Genomic DNA, 21161 nt, shown 5'->3' with positions numbered 1-21161 from the left:
AATTACCTTTATGGTGAAGTTACCATAAAGTGTTTGATTATTGAAACATTCCTTGATATCTCCTTATAAATCATTTTTAATTGTTGAATCTAAATCAATTGAAACTATGCCTCTTGAACAGCTCGCTCCGTGTTCGTAAGTTGAGATTATTCAGTGCATAAGGACGGGTGATGTGTGAATCGAGATGGATAATAAAGCGATAGTATTGATATCTATACGCACCATGGTGAGGAAAATACATGTACGCATCTAAGCAAATATATATCAACATTACTACTATATTGCCAGTTGGGATAAGTAAAATGACGAACATATGATGGCATCGTCCATATCATTTGTCCACTATAAGTATCAGCGACGATTGTGTCAATAAAAGCTAGTTGATAGAATAATATCCTTGCCAAAACAGGCTGAAAAACGCTATCTGGCAGTATAGTACTATAAAACTACCAAATCAATTAATTGATTAATTATTATATCATATATTAATATAATTACTTAATTTATTTATATTCTAATTATATATTCTGAAAAATTGAAGACAATTATTGTCTTACATTATCATATATTATCAAATGTTATATATTACCAAAACGAATGTATAAAAGTATAAAAATTATGCATTTGTATGAACCCAACGCTTCCAAATCCGCAACGTATCATTAAGCATAAAAGTGTTGATAATATAACACTATAGGTGGTTGTGTAACCAACGAAACGTGAGTTGCACAGATAGGAGTAGTCGTTACTTCCGTTATTCTCTGATCGTCTCTTTTAGATTATAATAAGCGATATGGAGCGAAGGGTAGCCTAATATAGGAGTGATGAGTGTGTCATACTCGTGCGGCCGATTGACGTGTATAGTTTGGAAGAACGGTATCGTTCGTGTATCGATTTTGTGGAAACTATTTTCTACCAATATTAATTTCCTAGTTATTCTTTTCTGATAGGCACTAACCAATCGTCATGTTAACTCGTAAATAGATTTCGCTTATAAAAAGGGGAAGAAACAGTATTGCACAAACCAAGGGCAAAATTGTAGTTACATGCTACTTCTGAACGTGTAGTTATATACTACTTACCAACAATCAACAATAATAAAAAAAATATTATGACACTTCAGAATAGTACAAATATATATGCAGTATATTAATGGCGATCAAACTCAAAATAATTTATAACTCAAAATATTGCATCATCGAAATTTCGAGGAAAAATATCTTCGATTAATTAGTTAACTCGATATGCTAAAAGACACGATAAAGAGTTTCCTCACCGAAGTTACTCATTAAAAAGGATTGAAATCACAAATGGAATGACTATAAAGGCAGAATGACGTTCACACGGAGAAAATCCAACGTTTGAACGGTGTACCATTCTCTCATAAATTAGATTTATATTTTATATGATCTTTTACAAGCCAAACATAATATTTCTGAAGCCTGTAGTAAATAGAACGATACATTATAACGAATAGAAAGAGCCACGTAATTTTTCCGTTAATGTGATTTATATAAGAACGGATACTATCCAATTATCTACTACAAACTTCAAATATTTATCAGATTTCGAAAGCAGACTTCCCTCTTATTTCCTCTATTCCAAAATACAAATAAATTTGTCACATAAAGCTGATATCCCATATTTACTTTGAATAATCACAACACACAAATATATCATCAATGCACTATTAGTTTTCTTAAATTACGTTTTCTTAATTGTTGCAGCACACTCAAATAATTCACCATTAATAGCCATTGCAATTTCCGTGGCACATAACATCGTAGTATGATTACCTTCAACAACGTGAACATCTACTTTGCCTTCAGTTATCTGAAAATACCACCACTTTACAATAAAATAATATCATTTTCATCATTTCTACAAAGTTTCAAAACCTACATCTTGCAGTTCATAATCATACGAAGCATTTAATATAGGAGGAAATAGCGGTTTGAACAATGTGATTGGTGCTCTTAGATATGGCATTGGATCTGGATTATAAGTTGCAATTGCTCGCAATCTCACATAAACTGAGTGAATAACATTTCTTCGATCTACTTTTGAAAATAATTCTTTGCGTTCGGGAGATAGAACATTAAGCCATGCATTTAATTTTTCATCCCACGAATTGCATTTTTTTAATTCAAGTTCAAGCTGCAAAGTAATATTAGAAAATTAATATGAGACTTTCCGAAAATAGACAAGAAATAATATCCTTCAGAAAAATGAAGACGAACCTCTACATCTTTGCCACTCTCATATGCATTGATTATATCGTACAAAATATTGTTCTCTAATTCTTCTTGCGATGATGAACGCAAGTTTTCCTGTATTAATTTTTTCAGATACTGAGGAGCACCGTCTATCAATATTAACCGGCCATGCATTTAATTTTTCATCCCACGAATTGCATTTTTTTAATTCAAGTTCAAGCTGCAAAGTAATATTAGAAAATTAATATGAGACTTTCCGAAAATAGACAAGAAATAATATCCTTCAGAAAAATGAAGACGAACCTCTACATCTTTGCCACTCTCATATGCATTGATTATATCGTACAAAATATTGTTCTCTAATTCTTCTTGCGATGATGAACGCAAGTTTTCCTGTATTAATTTTTTCAGATACTGAGGAGCACCGTCTATCAATATTAACCGGCCATGCATTTAATTTTTCATCCCACGAATTGCATTTTTTTAATTCAAGTTCAAGCTGCAAAGTAATATTAGAAAATTAATATGAGACTTTCCGAAAATAGACAAGAAATAATATCCTTCAGAAAAATGAAGACGAACCTCTACATCTTTGCCACTCTCATATGCATTGATTATATCGTACAAAATATTGTTCTCTAATTCTTCTTGCGATGATGAACGCAAGTTTTCCTGTATTAATTTTTTCAGATACTGAGGAGCACCGTCTATCAATATTAACCGGCCAATAAACCCTTTGACTTCTAACATTCGTGCGAGTTCAATAGCTACAAGCGATCCAAATGAATGTCCTATTAACATGAATTTCCTTCGATCCTTAAGTCTCTCCAATATATGCTACAATACGTAAAGTTATGTATCATGTTAATATCTAATGTTCATCAGTATTCAATTTAATCAAATGTATTTTTCTAAATACTGGACATACCGGTAGCACGAAATTGGCCATAGCTTCAATAGTTTTTAACTCATAATTTGTCTGGAATTGAAAACATGTCGCGGGTGATTTAATGTTCGATTCTAATATTTTGAAAGCGCCAGCATAGCCTTCGATCCCTGGAAGAAAGAATATCTCATCCCGACCCTCCACCGGATTGGTTTTAAGTGGTATAGCTAGTTCATTACTCATTTCATCATAGAATTGCTTTAATATATTTATAATGGATAACACTTGATTTGTATCATTTTTATGAGAGTAATTATTTTCCATCAATTTATTATTCATTCCCATGAGAGTTTCGAAGTTCAAGTTCCGAATATCTGAAACGGTAAGGTATATTTCATATTCACGTTCGAGTGTCTGTCTTATTTCTACAGCAGTCATGGAATCCATTCCAAGTTCAGGCAAGGGAGTACGTGGATTAATGCTTTTCAAATCTTTAATACCTGAAGTCAAAAATTGATACTTTTCAGTTAATAACGATAAGTAAAGAAAGTATATCAAGGAAATTTCAAGGAGTACTGAAGTGAAATTATTAATATCAATAATAATATATGGTTGGATAATACATACACAAAATATTTAAGACAGCCTCTACAACATTATTCATATCGCTTTTGTTTCGTTTTTCAGCGACTACCATACTAGCAACCACAGCTTTATCCTGTACCAAAAACCCATTAAGTTCTTCTAAACATGAAGATATTTTTTGCAGTAGGGTACCACCAATAACAAGTTCTTTATCTTCATTTTGCATTTCAGCAACCAAACCGACATCTCCAATCGCTCCCCATTGTATAGCTAATCCAGGCAAACCTTCTTCTACTCTCTTTTCACATATTCTTTCCATAATGGAATTAGCCATACCGTAATTAGTTTGTCCAGCATTCCCTCTTCCGCATGACACGGAAGAGAAAACGACAAAATGACGAAGATCTGGACAAAGTTTTCTGGTCACCTCGTCCAAACATTTTGTTGCCCATGCTTTTCCTTTGAAAGATTCCTCAAAAGTCTCCGGTGTTTGATTTCTACAAATACTGTCTTTCAAAGATACCGCGAGATTGAATATACCATCGACAGGACCCTGGTCAATAGCTGTTTTCACAATTAGTTCACTGGCATCGCGATCAGCCGCATCTAGACCTACCAGGATCTTGATATTCACACCGTATGATTTCCACAATTTGATTCTCATGTGTTGATAACCATACTTTATGCCATTACGTGAAGTAATGACAATATTCTGAGCATTTCTTAGAATCAACCAGTCGATTAGTTCCAAGCCAAATCCTCCCAAACCACCAAGAACTATATAACTTTTGTTCGGAATACAAATGTAAGCAGGTTTAGCCAAAATGGGTGTATTTATTGGTTCATTTTCTTCACGGATCTTTATCAGTACCTACGATATATAGGGCAGATTGCAGATTATAATTTATATTCTTAAAACAAAAACTATTTCTACGAATAATAAAATTTATATAGACATAAAGTAAAGTAAAATACATAAAATACATAAATACAATGGCCGTGTACTTACTTTTCCCATATGCTTTCCAGCTGCCATGAATCTAAGTGCAGTCTCTACTTGATCTTGGCCGAAGACTGTCCTAATTATCGGTTTGATCGCATTTTCCTTCATAAGTTTGTTGAATATTGAACTAATTTCGTTTTTGACTTCGTCATTTGTGTTTATAATTTGATCTAACATTACACCATGAAAACTGATGCCCTTCATGAAGATTTTGGTGCTCAATTGATGATTTGCTGCTAAGTCGAACTTTCCAATTTCTAAAAATCTTCCTTTATTGGACAAACAACGCAGCGACGTTTGAAATTTATCATCTGCTAAAGAATTTAGAACAATGTCTACACCTGCACCATTCGTTTCTTGCAAAATCATTTTCTCAAAACTAGTATCTCGCGAATTTCCAATGTGATCATCATCTATACTAGGGAACGTTTTTTTAATGAATTCACGTTTTTCTGGTGTACCGACCGTAGTAAATACTTCACAGCCTTCACGGAGGGCTAAGTTAATAGCGGCTTGACCAATTCCACCAGAACCAGCATGGATAAGAATCCTGTCACCCTTCTGCATGTCTCCGTTTATGTAAAGTGCAGCTATGCATGTGCAATATACACAAGGCACTGTCGCTGCATCTTCTAAAGTCCAACTTTCAGGTACAGTCCAAGAAAAAGTTTTGTCCAAATAACAACAATTTGATAAACATCTGAAACAAGATTCATTTGTCCACTTTACTTCTATTTTCTATTATTTTATATACCCGATATGATTTGAATAAGAAGTATACCTGTTGCGGTTAAGCCCCATAATTCTATGCCCAGTAATACTTTTTCCACTGTATTCAAATCCAATTACGCAATCTCTATCTTTTCTACTACATCCTTCTGGTTCTATTTTACCCGTTGATAACATCACGTCTTTGAAATTCAGTGATGCATAATGAATACTAATAAGACCTTCATCTTGATAATCCTTAGTAATAGGCCCTTCAACCCAACGAATCGTATTTAAATCTCCACGTATCTATTAAAAGATATGTTTGTATTGAAGTTATGCTAAAATATAATAATAATTTGCTAATAATTTGCTATAATATATTCATACGTACCAATTGTTTAATAATGGCATGGTAGGTAAATCTAGGCTCGCATGATCGAAGAAGCTGATGCCTATATGAACCCCAAATGTTCCCTGGACGTAAAACATTAGTAACGAGATCTATTTCGAGTTGTTTGGAATAAAGGGGTACGTTTAAGGAAAATTTTGGGGCATTAAGATCTTGAATTAAAACAGCTCGGAAGATATCCCCACCGTGTTCTTTCTGTAAGCAGTTAATGAATCCTAAGAGACCCGACTGAAAGTTTCCTTCTTCAACAAGTATAATTCTTGTGTTCTGGATGTTTCTTTCCTCATTTCTGGCAAGTATATATTGAACTTTGTGCAACCAGTTAAATTCATTGCTATTAACATCAACAATCATGGTATATTCGGGAAGTTTGTTCGTCTTTCTTAACAGTATCCACAATTCCTCTGTAGTACTTTTTTCCAAAATTACCCGAAATTGATCTTCCTGTAAAGTTGATAAGTTCAATGTTGTATTCCTTTTTTCACGAGTCAAAATGAAACCTCCGTCTTTTGTAGATTTTAGAAGTTTTTTCAATTCGTCACTTTCTCCATTCGTCAACAAATCATATCCAATGGCCAATGATGCGATTTCACCCGTTTCAATCATATTTAATTCTGAAATCGTGACACCTTCAGGAATATTGTCCAGTTTTCCTCCCGGTGTGAATACATTAACATTGGCTTGCACCAAAGGCAATTTGTTCAAAATGTCCAAAACCAGCGGGGAAGCGAGTTTCTCTGCTAAGATATTATCCTTATCTTGAACGAGTTCAATTGTCTTCACCTTGTACATTGGTATATTCTCAAGAGTAATATGTACAGATAACGTTAATATTTCTCGTAATGATGTTTCCATTCTGTCACGATAAGCAGTGAATTTATACTCTTCGATAATGGGATCACTGACAGGTCGTTTTCGTGCGATCGCAGTAGCGCTAACTTTATGTATTTCCACACCTCCCGCTACAATCACATCAATGTTTTCGTAAAATTGTACAGGTACATCTGAAAGAAAAAATGGTCATTGTGCGTATTCGATAGAAAAGAACTTTGTATATTACTTCACCTTTCTTTCAAAATATGTGTTATATTTACATTTTTCATTAGTAGTCAAACTTTGAATAAACTCTTTGTGAGCTTTAGCATCTATTACTAATTTTTGAATTCCAGTCGGCACTAATAAATCTCTAGTATCTACATTAATCATTTTCATCTGCATCATGTTATCCATAAACGCTGCCCAATTGCTTTTCCATTCAATATATCCTTTTGGTTCCGAAAGAGACGCACTCCGTATGCTTTTGAAGAAACCGCTATATTGGTAACCACGTAACTTAAACTCTTTATAGATATCCTTCTCATTTAATTCTACTTCTTCATTATTGAGATTTCTCTTGATCACATCAACGGGTACTTTCTCCTTGGATATGTTCGTTTCGATATTACGAATCGTTCCAGTAATAATAATAGCATTTCCCTCTTGTACTTCAAATTTACCACTACCTATTCATTTGAAGTTCATGATGAATTAAATTACGTGGAAAGTAGTTTTTATACTGCAGGGAGCATTTACCTTTCTGAATCATAACAACCATTTCGACTGTGCCCTTTTTGGGAATAGCGGTTGCTCGATTAAACTTTATATTTTCCATCACAATGGATATTTCTGTATGGTTCTTTTCTATCATCGTTCCCAACGTTTCCCACACTAAGAATAAATATCCTGCTCCAGGAAACAGATTTCGACCATCAACCACGTGACCCTTTATGTACTGGAATTCTTCAGTGGTGTACGTTACTGTAATAATTCGTTCTCGGGAAACAAGTTTCTCCCGGTTATTGTAATTCACTGTGAACCAGCTATTGCTATGTTCCCACCTATGCATAATATAATAATGAATATTTGCACTAATTTCAACAAATTTTAAAATTATTGATCCTTCTTGTGATTTAAATTCATGTAAATCTTACCTAATAAGTGGTGATATCATTGGAGTGCCTCGACATACAGGATATTCCACAGGTGGGTATAGTTTAGCAAGATCAAGCTGTGAACCGACATTATACAGTTTCCCTAATCCTTCTAGGAAAACTTTTACGTTATCTTTGTGATCTTTCTGAGTTAAAGCAATATTCATAACCGTTTTTTGCAATGATTTGCTTAAAATTTCATGTACTTGGCTGTCTGGCGTAATTTCAATGGTAACGGCATTGTTAGGAATTAAGTTCAACGTTTGCGCAAAAAGTACAGGTTTCAACAAATTATTAGTAAGATACTCGGGAAACGAGTACTGTGTACTTGAAGTCGACCATTCGTTCCGTGGCACTGATGTACTCAACCACTTATAACTTCGATGTTTTGCTACTGGTATAACTTTTCTTAAATTTGCCAAAAGAGTGCTTTTAGCTGGAGTGATATAGCGGCTGTGATACGGTATTTTTCTCTCTGACACCACTTTTGCAAAAATTTCGTTTACCTGTCAAACATACAAATATTACAAGATTTATCGTGAACAAATCAACCCAAGCAATTCTTATTATTTTTTGGAACATCCCTGGCGTAAAACTAACCTGTAGCTTTTCAACAAATGCTTTCAATGATTCAACTGATCCGGTAATTGTTGAACTTTCGGGTCCGTTGTGACACACGACGTCGATATCATTAGGACATAAATTCATTAAATCTTTATAACCAAGCCCTACTACGGCCATGGAACAATGAGGTATTTTTGCTTTTATTACGGATATTGCTAGCGAATACGCTGCTAATATCGTTTCCTCCAGTGTCAAACTTCCATCTGTGTAGGCACAAGCAAGTTCACCCACAGAATAACCAATTATGTAGTCCGGTAGTATCCCTACTGAGGTTAAAAGGCCTACCAAGCCGATCTGTACAGATTTTTCACCATTACATGCTGTTACAGAATAAATGCAGATATATTTAAGTATTTAAATATTAGTCGACAATACCTGAACCGCTGCAATACCGACGAATGAGTACATGATATTGTCTAATATGCTAACATCTGTCCTAGTTAAAATCTCATAAATATGAAGTTTACGTGGTTTTAACACAGCATCGCATTTCTCTATTGCTTTAGCAAATGTTGGAAATTTCATCAATGCTTTACCTAGGAATTTTTAGATACCACATAATACAATTAATCATTGTAATATTAATTATTTCTATAGATTTGAAAGTTAAGAAACAAATATTCGAATAATTGTTTTCATACATATTCCGGACCATTGGGAATCTATTCCAGGGAAGACGAAACATATTGGTTTCTGCGTACCAGAAGAATACTCAATCTCCCTTACTTTCGTGTCAGGATGTTGAATATCAGTTATGATGTATCCTCGATATAAGTGACCTGGTATTGCTTTATAATGAATATCGTGAAGAAGGCGAATAAATTCAATTTCTGTCGATCGTTTATCGATCTATGGAAAAGTAAGTTTGAATATTACTTGCACAATTTAACTAGTTATATCTTTATACCTCCTATTAAATAGTACGTTGATTTTTTTTTTACATACTTCATTTAATATAGTTTCTACTGCTTTTGTGGTACGTCCTGATACAGCTACGAGTCTAGGCAAATCATAATCTGGTAATCCTTTGTCGTTTTTTATTTTCGGATTTGACTTGAGCAAAACGTGAGCATTAGCACCACCGAAGCCGAAAGAATTAATGGCTATGTATTCACCATCTAAGGCAGTATGGTTTGTAACAACATCGATCCGTCCTTCTATAAGGCCTCTCGAATCTTTCCGTGGTTCATTGAAGTTAATATTTGGCGGTATTATGCCAGATTCCATGGATAATATCGACTAAAAAATATATTTAAATAAAATATAAATTTATATAATTAAGAGAGTGTGTTGAGTGTGTCTTTACGCGCGTGATTGCATTTATATTTAAAGAAGCATATAAACGATATGCAAATATGCTGCATAAACACAAAGTTTACCTTATAAACAATAAACTGAATATATCGGAATTAAAAATATAAATTTTAAATAACTTAATAAAACATCGAAAAGAATCAGATAAGTAAATATTTGTGACACTTTATGTTTCGAAAGATGTTTACCTTAATAATGGAACAAATTCCACTAACTCCTTCAGTATGCCCGATGTTCGATTTTACGGAACCAACTTTAAGAGGATTAGTTCTATCTTTAGTGAATATCTGATCTATGGAATTTAGTTCTTCAGGATCTCCGACTCTCGTTCCGGTACCGTGAGCTTCTACGTAAGGAATACAAGCTGGTGATATACCGCATTCTTCGTAGAATTTTTTGAGAAGAACACTTTGTATCTCACTAGATGGAAATGTTATTCCTTCTCTTTTGTAACCATCACAATTCGTTTTTGCATGAACAATCGTAGCATAGATTCTCTTAGCAGTTTTTGCTTTTTGCAAAAATGCTACAGAGACACATTCACTACGTGTGTAACCATTTGCACCTTCGTCGAAAACTTTGCAGCGACCATCTTGATTCAACACCCCTGTTGAAGATATCCAAGTTTAAGAATTAATATTATCATGATAATTTGATGAAAAAAGAAAACTCTTCTGCACAATTAGTATAGTCACTACCTAAACGAACAAAATGTAGAAACGTATATGGGTGTAGGCAAAGATTCGATCCACTGACGATCGCATAATCGCATTCTCCACTACGTATAGATCTGTAAGCTTGATCCATCGCATATAGAGTAGAACTACACCCTGTATCAACGTTATATGATGGACCTGTTACACCCAACCAATACGAAATACTTTGAGCCATCATATCTCTGCCACAGCTTGTGATACCGAAAATATCTGCCTATTTTTAAAGAGACATACTCTTCGCCTTATCCATTTTTTTAAGTAATTAATAATTTATAGCCTCATCGTTTGTTATTTTCAAGTACCTTAACTTTGTTGTGAATCAAATCTGGTTCGGAATCGGAGAAACATGAATTTGCGAATACACCTGTTCTTGTTCCACGAAGATCTTCTGGATTAATCCCAGCATCTATTATTGCTTCGTAAGTATGTTCCATCATCATTCTGCTCATAGGATCCATCGTATGAGCTTGCTTAAAATGTATTCCAAAAAAGGACGCATCGAATTTCTCAATATTTGGAATTTTGCCGAAATGCTTTGGGATGTTTGAATTACCTTATCAATCATAACGATGGGAAAATGTTAACGTTAAATAGCTTACTCTGATAAATGAAATTAGTCTATTCGTAAATTAGTACTTAGTTTCCAATGGTATTCGGTTTCGGTGATACAATCTTTGCAATTAAAAATATTATTTTTAAATTCCTTCACATTTTGGGATTCTGGAAATCTACCAGCGATTCCAGAAATAACAACTTCTTCGCCTTGTTTTGAATTGACATATTTGAGGCAATTGTACGATATTTTAGTGTCTTCATATTCTGTCATGATATTTTGTTATATATCGATTTTCACCGCAATTTGTAATATAGTAATCAGATCTATATTGAAACAATCTATAAGTTTTTACTATGACTGAAATCGTCGACGATGAATCCACTTTTATAACAATGTAATATCCTTCGTCAATGATTTGATTATCTGACGCAATATTGTACTTTTTCTTTACTTTATGTTTTCAACGTATTGTATTGATGAATGAATACATTTAACTCTTGAACTTCCTGTTATTCTATTGTAGTAAGTTATTCCGTGGACATTATTTTACATCAATAAAATCTACTTTCACTTGTTATAAGATACATATTATTTAATTGCATATGTTTATGTTTATATTGTACCTATTGTATATTATATTTTTTCTGGAAGTTTGCTTATCATATATGGCATTCTGGTGAGTTAAATTTATATTTTTCTGATGTGTGTGTGTGTGTGTGTGTGCGTGTACGCGCGCGCGTGTTTATCATTTTATTCGAAAGCTTTCATATCATAGTTAACGCTGTGAAGTAACAGAACTTGGAATGAATATAAAGAATATATGGACTTTTTGAATTGCTCAAAAAGTATCAGAAGGAATAGTATTAAATTCTTCATGAAAGTATATACGCTATAATCGCGAAGAATTGTTGTATCGAAAAGCAAAATTTTTAATGTAAAAAATATTTGAGTTTTTAAATTGTTCGTATTTTTATGATTTTTATAATAGGTGTAAGAGATTTAAGAAAGCTTAGAAATAGCAATCTATTCCTCAAAAGTTTACGGTGTCTAGTATTTACAAATATTATCTTTCAAATGTACCGTGAGGTTGATGTAGCATCGATTAGAATCGGATCAGTCGCTGTTTTCAGAATAAGTTCGCAGCCATCTCGTTTAGTAGTATCGAGACGAACCAGAATCTTGACATTTTGCAATGTCATTTCAATAATATGATTCTCGTGTATTAATAACCATTCTTTATGTCATTTCGGGAAATAAGGACAATATTCTGAGCATTTGATATAATCAACCAAACGATTAATTACAATACAAACCCTCCCAAACTACCAAGAAGTATGTAACTTTGTTGAAATACAAGTATAAGAAGGTTCAGCTAGAATGCGTGTATTTAGTGGATTATTCTCTTTGCGGGCGTTTATGAGTTCCTACGTCGTTTAAGGTGTATTGCAGGTCAAAATTTATATTGTTAGAACAAAGACATATTCCACGATTAATAAAATATTTAGACATAAAATAAAATAAAACTAAATAAGTAAAATACGAAAAAACACCAAATGTCAACTTATTTTCCAATAGGGTTTCTTATAGGTATGAATCTAAGTGCTGCCACTACTTGATATTTACCAAAAACTATCCTAATTATCGATTTGATCGTATTCTCCTTAATGAATTGGTTGTATATTAAATTAATTTCGATTTTGGCTTTGTCATTTGTGTTCATAGTTCCAACTAACATTACACCATGAAAACTGATACCCTTCATAAAGATACGATGCTCTATTGATTATCTGCCGCAAAACCGAAGTTTGTAATTTCTAAAAATCGTCATTTATAGATGATCAACGCTGAAACGATTACAGCTTTACAGTTATCTCCTACTAAAGTATTTAGGAAAAGGTCTACACCTGCACAAACGATTCGTTTTTTCCAAGTTAGTATCTCTAGAATTTTTAATGTGATGTTCTTTGATACTAAAGAATGTTTCTTTAATGAATTTACTTTTTTCTGATGTATCGATCGTAGTAAATACTTCACAGCCTTCGCGGGAGGCTACATTAATAGTAACTCGGTCAATTTCACCAGAATCAGCATGGCTAAAGATTCTTTCACTCTTCAGCATTCTTCCATTAATATAAAGTAGTGCAGCTATGCATGTGCAATATACACACGGTACTGTTGCTGCATTTTCTAAACTCCAACTGTCAGGTACAGTTCAGAAGAAGAATTAACAAAAACTTGGTAAATGTCTGAAAAAAATAATTTTACTCATACCAGTTGATTAATAATGATGTGATAGGTAACTGTGGGCTCGCGAGATGGAGGTAGCTGATGCTTTCATAAGCCCCAAATGTTTCCTGTTCGTAAATTATTAGTAATGATATTCGTTTCGAATTGTTCGGAGCAATAGAATAGATTTAAAGAAAATTTCAAACAGAATTTTCAAGATCTTGTATTATAATACCTTGGGAGATTTTCCAGATCCTTTCTGTAAGCAATTAATAAGTCTTAAGAGATTCGACGTCATATTTCCTTCTTAAACAAGTATGATTCTCGTGTTGCTGATATTCTGTTCCATATTCCTCCTACGTATAGTTTGTACTTATTGAAATCAGTTTAATTTATTCCTCTTACATTAATATTAAAAGTATAAAATTTATTCTCTGAATAATTATGGTACTTTGTGGACTTTTATTTGTCTCTTTTAACTGTATACAAAACTCCTTAGAAGTCCGTTTTTCTAAAATTACACGTGATTAATATTCCTATAATATAAATGTATCCAATTATGTACTCCTCTTTATCAGGAAATAAAAAGAAATCACCATCTCTTAGATATTAAAATTTGTTTTATGCAGTTCTTTTCTCCATTTGCCAAGAAACCATATTCAATAACGGATAACTACATTTCACGCGATTCTGTCATATTTGATCCTAAAATAGTAATATCTTTAGGAATATCTTCACCGCCTAATTTGCTCGAGGATGTGAAAATATTAAGTTTGTCTTCTATCAAAGGCAAAGTGTCTGGAATATCCCAAAGCATTGGAAAATTGAGTTTTTCTGTTCATCTATTTTCTTTATCCTTAATGAATTCGATTGTCTTCGACTTGATTATTGATATATTCTCAAAAGATACATGCATATATAACATTAATATATTTCGTATTGATATTTCTTTTCTATCGCTATAAATAGCGAATTTATATTCTTCATTAATTGCATGACATATAAGTCTCTTTCGAACAATTACAATAGCTGTGACTTTCTGCATTTCCAATAATCTGTTACTACATCATTGATTTTGAAAAAACGTACAGGTACATCTGATATAAAAAATGGTCATTGTGCAAATTCTATAGGATGGAACTTTATATATTACTTCACTTTTCTTTTGCATTTCGTTGGATGAAAGCGATATTCTTTCATTATTATAAGCATCACAAATGTTATTCCTATGAATAATTGTAATATATATATCCTAAACAGTTATTGCTTTCTGTAAAAATGCTACAGGAATATGCATGTCATCATTAGCATTTTCGTCAAAAACCCTGCAGTGACCATTCTGATTCAACACACCTGTCAGAGATACTCAAGTTTAAGAATTAATTTTATTATGATAATACGATGAAAAAAGGAAACTCTTCTGAACAATTTGGTATAATCAATACCTGAACGAGTAAATTGAAGAAATGCGCGTTGATGGAACAAAGATTTGTTCTACCGACCATATCTTACCGGCATAATCAGTTTGTACAAAACATATAGGACGATGTTTCATCGTGGAAAGGCTAGAACTACACGTTGAATTGACGTTATATGATGGTCCAGTTAAACGCAACCATTATTTTGAAATAAGTTAAGTGGTCATATATATGCCACAACTCTTGATATCGAAGCCATTGACCTAGATTAAAAAAGATATATTATTTGTTCTTATCTACCTGTATAAGTAATCGATATTCTATATATTTATCATATCAAGTACCTGAAGGTTACCATAAAGCAAAGATGTCTCGGTATCAATATAAAATACATATTTATGTATTCACCTATGCTTATTCCACGAATATCTTCTGTAGTAAAGCCAGCATCTACTGTAGTTGCATAAGTATATTCGAGCATGATTCTACACGTAACATCCATGGTATAAGCTCATTTAATTTTAAAAAAGTATTGCATGGAATTTCTGAATTTTGTTCACATTGTCGGTTCATCAGGAAATTTCCAGATGTTTTTAAGAAATATAATGGTAGATAAAAATTAATGTTAGCTAGCTTACTTCGTCAAATAAAATATGTATAATTGGTATCTAACTTTCAGGTCTAATTTAGTTTATCTTTGGTGATTACAGTTTAAGGATTATTTTCTAATGGCATTACATTGTTTGATTCCGGAAATCAGTGAATCCGAAAAGAACAACTTTTTCTCCATGTTTTGCACTAGTATATTGAAAGATGTTTTAATGTTTCTCAGTTTTCCACACAAAATATAATGCAGAAATTAGAATTCAATGTAAAATTACCCAACCTTTTAATATGATGGAAATCGTCGACGATGAATTTACTTTTATAACAATGTAATATGCTTTCTCAAAGAATTCATTATCTGACACAACATTACATTCTTTCTGCATTCTGTATTTTAAATTTATTCAAATGAAAATGAATGCATTTGACACTTGAACTTTCTCGTAACCTTTTCTAATTAGGTATTACGTCGGTATTATTCAATAGCAAAAAAGTCCGTCGTGATAAGATAGATATTTTTTAATCGAAAATATTAAGTTTACATCTTACCCAGCGTATGTAACATTTTTTCTGAAAGTTTGTATATTGTATATGACATTCTGGTAAGTTACAGTAAACTGAAGTTGTAAGTAGAAAAAGAAGGAATGGGCAGGTTTCTTCATTTTAATTCATCATTTTCATTTCTGGTTTATGTCATAGGATATCATATCGGCATATTAAATTACGAATTCTTATGAGAATGGCGCAGCTCGTCGACAATGAAAGAACATTATCTAATGAAAAATATGTCACATTTGGTCGGAATATGTAAAATATTTTATAATGGAAAGTCAGAAGGAGATATAAATAAGATTAAAAATATTGTATAATGTGCTAATAAACAGTAAAAGTAAATGAAAAGTATGAATTCTGAAAATAAATAAAATAAGAGCGAAACTTGGCGAGTATTAGCTTATTTCATTAAATAAAATAAGTAGTATGAACATGTATTATAGAAGCCTTGTTTTTAACACCAATCTTAATCAGTGATATGGTCCTTGCGATTAAAAAGATTATCTTCTAATCTCTCCGCATTTTTGTATTTCGGAAAATAAGCAATTAATCCAGAAATAGCATCTTCTTTGCTAGATTCTGAATTCACATTTCTGAAAAATATATACGATACGTTTTCCTATTTGTACTTATTTATAATCTTTTCTTTTTTCTCATTTCTCTGCGCGATATAATTATAGAAATTTGAACTGAAACCAAACTAACCCTACTTCCTTATAATTATTGAAAGCGTTAGCGATAGATCTCTTTTTATAGCAAGGCTATATATCAGTGGACAATATTCGTTATAACACACAACCTATCGTGTGTACATAAGCTATGCTAAATCATTCTAATAGAAATGAATACATATCACACTAAACCTTGAACTGCTTGTACTTATATTAAAGTTATGTAATGAGATAACACAGTTCAGTGACAAGAAAGTCAAGTTAAATAATACGATAGATATTGCGTAAATCCTTCATTATAAATAACATCATTATAAATTCTTATATTTATATTGTACACTTTGTATACACCGTTTTATTTAGAAACTTTCGCAGTGTAAATCACATCCGAGTCATTATTGCGTTGAATTTTTGAATTATTATTATTATTATTATAAAATAATAAAACGTAACAATCAAAACACGCAGATTTTTTGCATTTGATATTTTTCTAATTACTGCTACCTCTAAATATATACACAATTTTATGAAATATTTAAAACTATTTTTTGAACAAAACAAATTCATACTTACTTTCCGCATAATAATTACTATTATTATTATTATTATTATTATTAGTATTACTATTGTTATTATTATTCTTGTTATTGTTGCTGTTATTGTTAATGTTATTGTCCTCGTCATTTCAATTATTTTTGTTATTGTCATTGCTATGGATATTGATATTGTTAAAGTTATTCTCATTGTCCTTGTCATTGTCATTATGTATTTAACTATCTATATGGATATATTTAATTGGATATATTTAATTGTATTGTCAACCTACCTCAACAATCACACATAAATAGAAATAAATTTAGCCTTTAATAGGATAGATGTTCTAATATCTACTGCAGGATAAAGTCTTTGAAACGTGTTAATTTATAAAGAAACCCTCATACATCTATAACATGGATCGCTTGCGGTCGTTACGGATTGGGAGACTTGTATGGTGAAGTTACCATAAGCTATTTGATTATTAAAATATACCTTGATTTCTCCTTATATATCGTTTCTAATTGTTGAATCTAAATCAACTGAAACTATGCCTCTTCAGCAGCTCGTTTCGAGCTCGTAAGTTTGTGCATTAAGAAAGATGATCGGTGAAGCACGATGTATAAAAAAGCGATAGTTTGGTCTAACGCATCATGGTACGAGAAATATATACACGTATTTATGTAAGTATATATATAAACAATACTACTATATTGCTAGTGGCGATAGGTAAAATTCAAAAAATATTATGGTATCGACAATATCATTTGTCACTATAATCATCAGTGACGATTCTGTTAATAAAGCTAGTTAATAGAATAATATTCGTGCTAAAACAAGCTGAAAAATGCTATTTGTTCGTATAGCGCAATAAAACCACTACAAAATCAAATAATTTATTAATTATTATATCATGTATTAATATAATTAATTTATTAATTTAATTATATGTTCTGAAAAATTAAGGACAATTGTTTTATTATATTATTAAAACAAATGTATGAAAAGGTCGAAATTATGTTTTTGGTTTTTATTTTTCGCAAATTAACCCAGAAGCAACGGTTCTAAAACACGCAATTAAGCAGTTAAGTGTTGATAATATATTATTATAAGTGGTGTGTAACCAATAAAACGTGAGTTGTACAGATAAGAGAGGTCGTTACTTCGGTTATTCTCCGATCGTCTCTTTTAGATTATAATAAGTGATCTAGACGATTGGGTAGCCTAATACAGGAGAGATGAGTGTGTCGGACTCGTATGGCCGATTATCAAGTATAGTTTCTGAGAAAAGTATCCTTCGTGTATCGATTTTATTGAAACTATTTTCCACCAAGATTTAATATCCTAGTTATTATTTTCTGATAGGCACTAAATAATCGTCAAGTTATCTTTACGTGGTGAATACATTTCGCTTGTAGGAAGGGTAAGAAAATGTGATGCATATCTTAGGACCAAATTGTAGTTATATGTTATTTCTGAGCATGTAGTTATATACTACATTTACCAGAAATCAACAATAAAAGAAAAAATAGTATGTTCCTTCAGAATAGTACTACTACATCTACAGTATATTAATGGCGATCAAACTCTTTTATAACGCAAAATATTATATCATGGAATTTTCGAGGAAGAATGTATTCGATTAATTAGCTAACTGGATCTCTTAAAAGACACCATAAAAAGTTTCCTTAACGAAGTCATTAAGAACATTAAGAATGTATTTATTTTCTTAAATATAGAACATTAAGAAATGTATTTATTTTCTCATCCCACGAATTCCGTTTTTTTAATTCAAGTTTAAACTACACAGTAATATTAGAAAATTAATATAAGGTTTCTCAGAAATAGACAAAAAATGATGTCCTTTAGGAAAATAAAGACGAACCTCTATAGCATTGACATTAACGTAAGCATTCATTATATCGAGCAAAATATTGTTTTTTAGTTCTTCCTGCGATGACAAATGCAAGTTTTCCTGTATAAATGTCTTCAGATACTGAAAAGCACCGTCTATCTATATTAATCGGACAATAAATCCTTTTATTTCTAACATTCATGTGAGTTCCATAGCTATAAGTGATCCAAATGAATACCCTATTAACATGAATTCACTTTAACCTTCAAGTTTATCCAATATACGCTAGAATATATAAAGTTATGTCTCATGTTAATATGTTACGTTTAATAATATTTTATTTAATCTCATATATTTTTCTAAACAATGGATATACCGGTAGAAAGGAATTGGCCATAGCTTTAACAGTTTTTAACTCGTAATTTGTCTCAAATTGAAAACATGTCGCAGGTGATTTAATTTTTGATTCTAATGTTTTGAAAGCATTAGCATAGCCTTCGATTCCTGGAAGAAAGAATATCTCGTCCCGAACCTCTACAGGATTGGTCTTAAGTGAGATTGCTATTTCGGGAAAAAGTACTTCATCATTGAATTGCTTCAACTATTTTTAATGGATTTTAATTGATTTGTTTCATTTTCATTAGGATTACTATTTTCCGTTAAGTTATTATTCCTATCCAGCAGTTTGACCAAATTCAAATTCCTAATATCTGTAGTGGTAAGATATATTTCATATTCACGTTTCAATGTCTGTTTTATTTCTATAGCAGACATGGAATTCATTCCAAGTTCAGGCAAGAAAGAACGTGGATTAATGTTATTCAAATCTTTAATACCTGAAGTCAAAAATTGATACTTTTTAGTTAATAACGATAAGTAAAGAGGGTACATCAAGTGAATATATGAGTAAAGAAATGAAATTATTAATATCATTTACAATATATCGGTTGGATAATACATACACAAAATATTTAAGACAGCGTCTACAACATTATTCACATTGCTTTTATTTCATTTATTGGCAATTATCATACTAGCAACCATAGTTTTATCCTGTACCAAGAACCCATTAAGTACTTGTAAACATGAGGATATTCTTTGCAGTAGAGTATCATTGATCAAGTTCTTTATCTTCAGTTTGCACATCAGCAACCAAACCAACATTACCAATCGCTCCCCATTATATATAGCTAATTCTGGTAAACCTTCTTCTACTCTTTTTTCACATATTCTTTCCATAATGGAATTAGCCATACCGTAATTTATTTGCCCATAATTTATTCCCTCTTCCGCATGACACTGAAGAGAAAACGACGAAGTGACGAAGATCTGGACAAAGTTTTCTGGTCACTTCGTCCAAATATTTTGTTGCCCATGCTTTTCCTTTGAAAGATTCCTCAAAAATTTCCAGTGTTTGATTTCTACAAAAACTGTCTTTCAAAGATACCGCCAGATTGAATATACCATCGACTGGACCCTGGTCAATAGCTGCTTTCACAATTGGTTCGCTGGCATCGCGATCAGCCGCATCTAGACCTATCAGAATCTTGATATTCACATCGTATAATTTCCACAAATTGACTCTCATGTGTTGATAACCATACTTTATGCCATTTCGTGAAGTAATGACAATATTCTGACCATTTCATAGAATCAACCAATCAATCAATTCCAAACCAAAATCTCCCAACCACCAAGAACTATATAACTTTTGTTTGGAATACAAGTATAAGAAGGTTCAGCCAAAATGGGTGTATTTAGTGGTTGATTTTCTTCACGGATCTTGATGAGTACTTTTGACATATAAGACAGATTACAGGTTTGTATCACTATCATATTTAATTCTGAAACGATGATACCTTGAGGAATATTATTGAGTTTTCTCCCCGGTGTGAATACATTAAAGTTGGCTTAAACCAAAGACAATTTGCACAAAATGTCCAAAAGCAGTGAAGAAGCGAGTTTCTTCCCTAAAGTGTTATCTTTATCCTTAACAAGTTCAATTTCAAATTCAATATTACTCTCGAAAATACACGGATAATGTTAATATTTCTCGTAATGTTTCCTTTCTGTCACGATAAACAATGAATTTATACTCTTCGATAATGGGATCACTGATAGGTCATTTTCGTGCAATCACAGAAGCACTAACTTTATGTATTTCGACACCTTCCACTGCAATCACATCAATATTTTCGTAAAATCGTACAGCTACATCTGAAATAAAAATTGGTCGTTATTTGTATTCGATAGGAAAGAATTCTGTCTATTATTTCACATTTCTTTGACAATGAGTGTTATATTTACAT

The 21161-nt window shown here is 32.1% G+C and overlaps 2 protein-coding genes and 1 long non-coding RNA gene across 5 annotated transcripts in view; all 3 read right to left on the bottom strand.

Annotated features, from left to right (window-relative positions):
- Nucleotides 1–11286, bottom strand: part of LOC127062547 (fatty acid synthase-like) — a 29159-nt gene extending 17873 nt beyond the window's left edge. The window contains exons 1-14 of one of the 2 annotated variants that reach the window (XM_050990992.1): nucleotides 11071–11286; nucleotides 10737–10987; nucleotides 10417–10648; nucleotides 9907–10325; nucleotides 9350–9643; nucleotides 9046–9253; nucleotides 8780–8940; nucleotides 8381–8698; nucleotides 7781–8286; nucleotides 7383–7687; nucleotides 6905–7312; nucleotides 5793–6814; nucleotides 5472–5707; nucleotides 4697–5390 (exon numbers count right to left, since the gene is read on the bottom strand). In XM_050990992.1, coding sequence (XP_050846949.1) covers nucleotides 4697–5390; nucleotides 5472–5707; nucleotides 5793–6814; nucleotides 6905–7312; nucleotides 7383–7687; nucleotides 7781–8286; nucleotides 8381–8698; nucleotides 8780–8940; nucleotides 9046–9253; nucleotides 9350–9643; nucleotides 9907–10325; nucleotides 10417–10648; nucleotides 10737–10987; nucleotides 11071–11260 — 5244 coding nt within the window. In that variant the 5' untranslated portion in view covers nucleotides 11261–11286. The remainder of the gene's footprint in view (nucleotides 1–4696; nucleotides 5391–5471; nucleotides 5708–5792; nucleotides 6815–6904; nucleotides 7313–7382; nucleotides 7688–7780; nucleotides 8287–8380; nucleotides 8699–8779; nucleotides 8941–9045; nucleotides 9254–9349; nucleotides 9644–9906; nucleotides 10326–10416; nucleotides 10649–10736; nucleotides 10988–11070) is intronic. The other variant, XM_050990994.1, reaches the window with a different exon arrangement.
- The window catches only part of LOC127062549 (fatty acid synthase-like), a 41451-nt gene continuing 21666 nt past the window's right edge, over nucleotides 1377–21161 (bottom strand). Inside the window, exons 18-20 of the mRNA XM_050990996.1 lie at nucleotides 2799–3005; nucleotides 1903–2157; nucleotides 1377–1833 (exon numbers count right to left, since the gene is read on the bottom strand). Of these exons, the coding sequence (XP_050846953.1) occupies nucleotides 1705–1833; nucleotides 1903–2157; nucleotides 2799–3005 (591 nt within the window). The 3' untranslated portion in view covers nucleotides 1377–1704. The remainder of the gene's footprint in view (nucleotides 1834–1902; nucleotides 2158–2798; nucleotides 3006–21161) is intronic.
- On the bottom strand, nucleotides 13673–15942 carry LOC127062560 (uncharacterized). Of its 2 annotated transcripts, XR_007781156.1 has the most exons (4): nucleotides 15521–15942; nucleotides 14979–15432; nucleotides 14662–14897; nucleotides 13673–14569 (listed from the first exon to the last, which is right to left on the bottom strand). It is a non-coding gene; the product is annotated as an uncharacterized LOC127062560 (long non-coding RNA). The 2 variants fall into 2 exon arrangements; XR_007781155.1 differs by having other exon boundaries at nucleotides 14979–15942.

Source organism: Vespula vulgaris, chromosome 3 (assembly GCF_905475345.1).
Source record: "Vespula vulgaris chromosome 3, iyVesVulg1.1, whole genome shotgun sequence".
Taxonomy (NCBI): domain Eukaryota; kingdom Metazoa; phylum Arthropoda; class Insecta; order Hymenoptera; family Vespidae; genus Vespula; species Vespula vulgaris.
The sequence above is the reverse complement of the archived record's forward strand: the minus strand, read 5'-3'. Positions and strand labels throughout refer to the sequence as shown.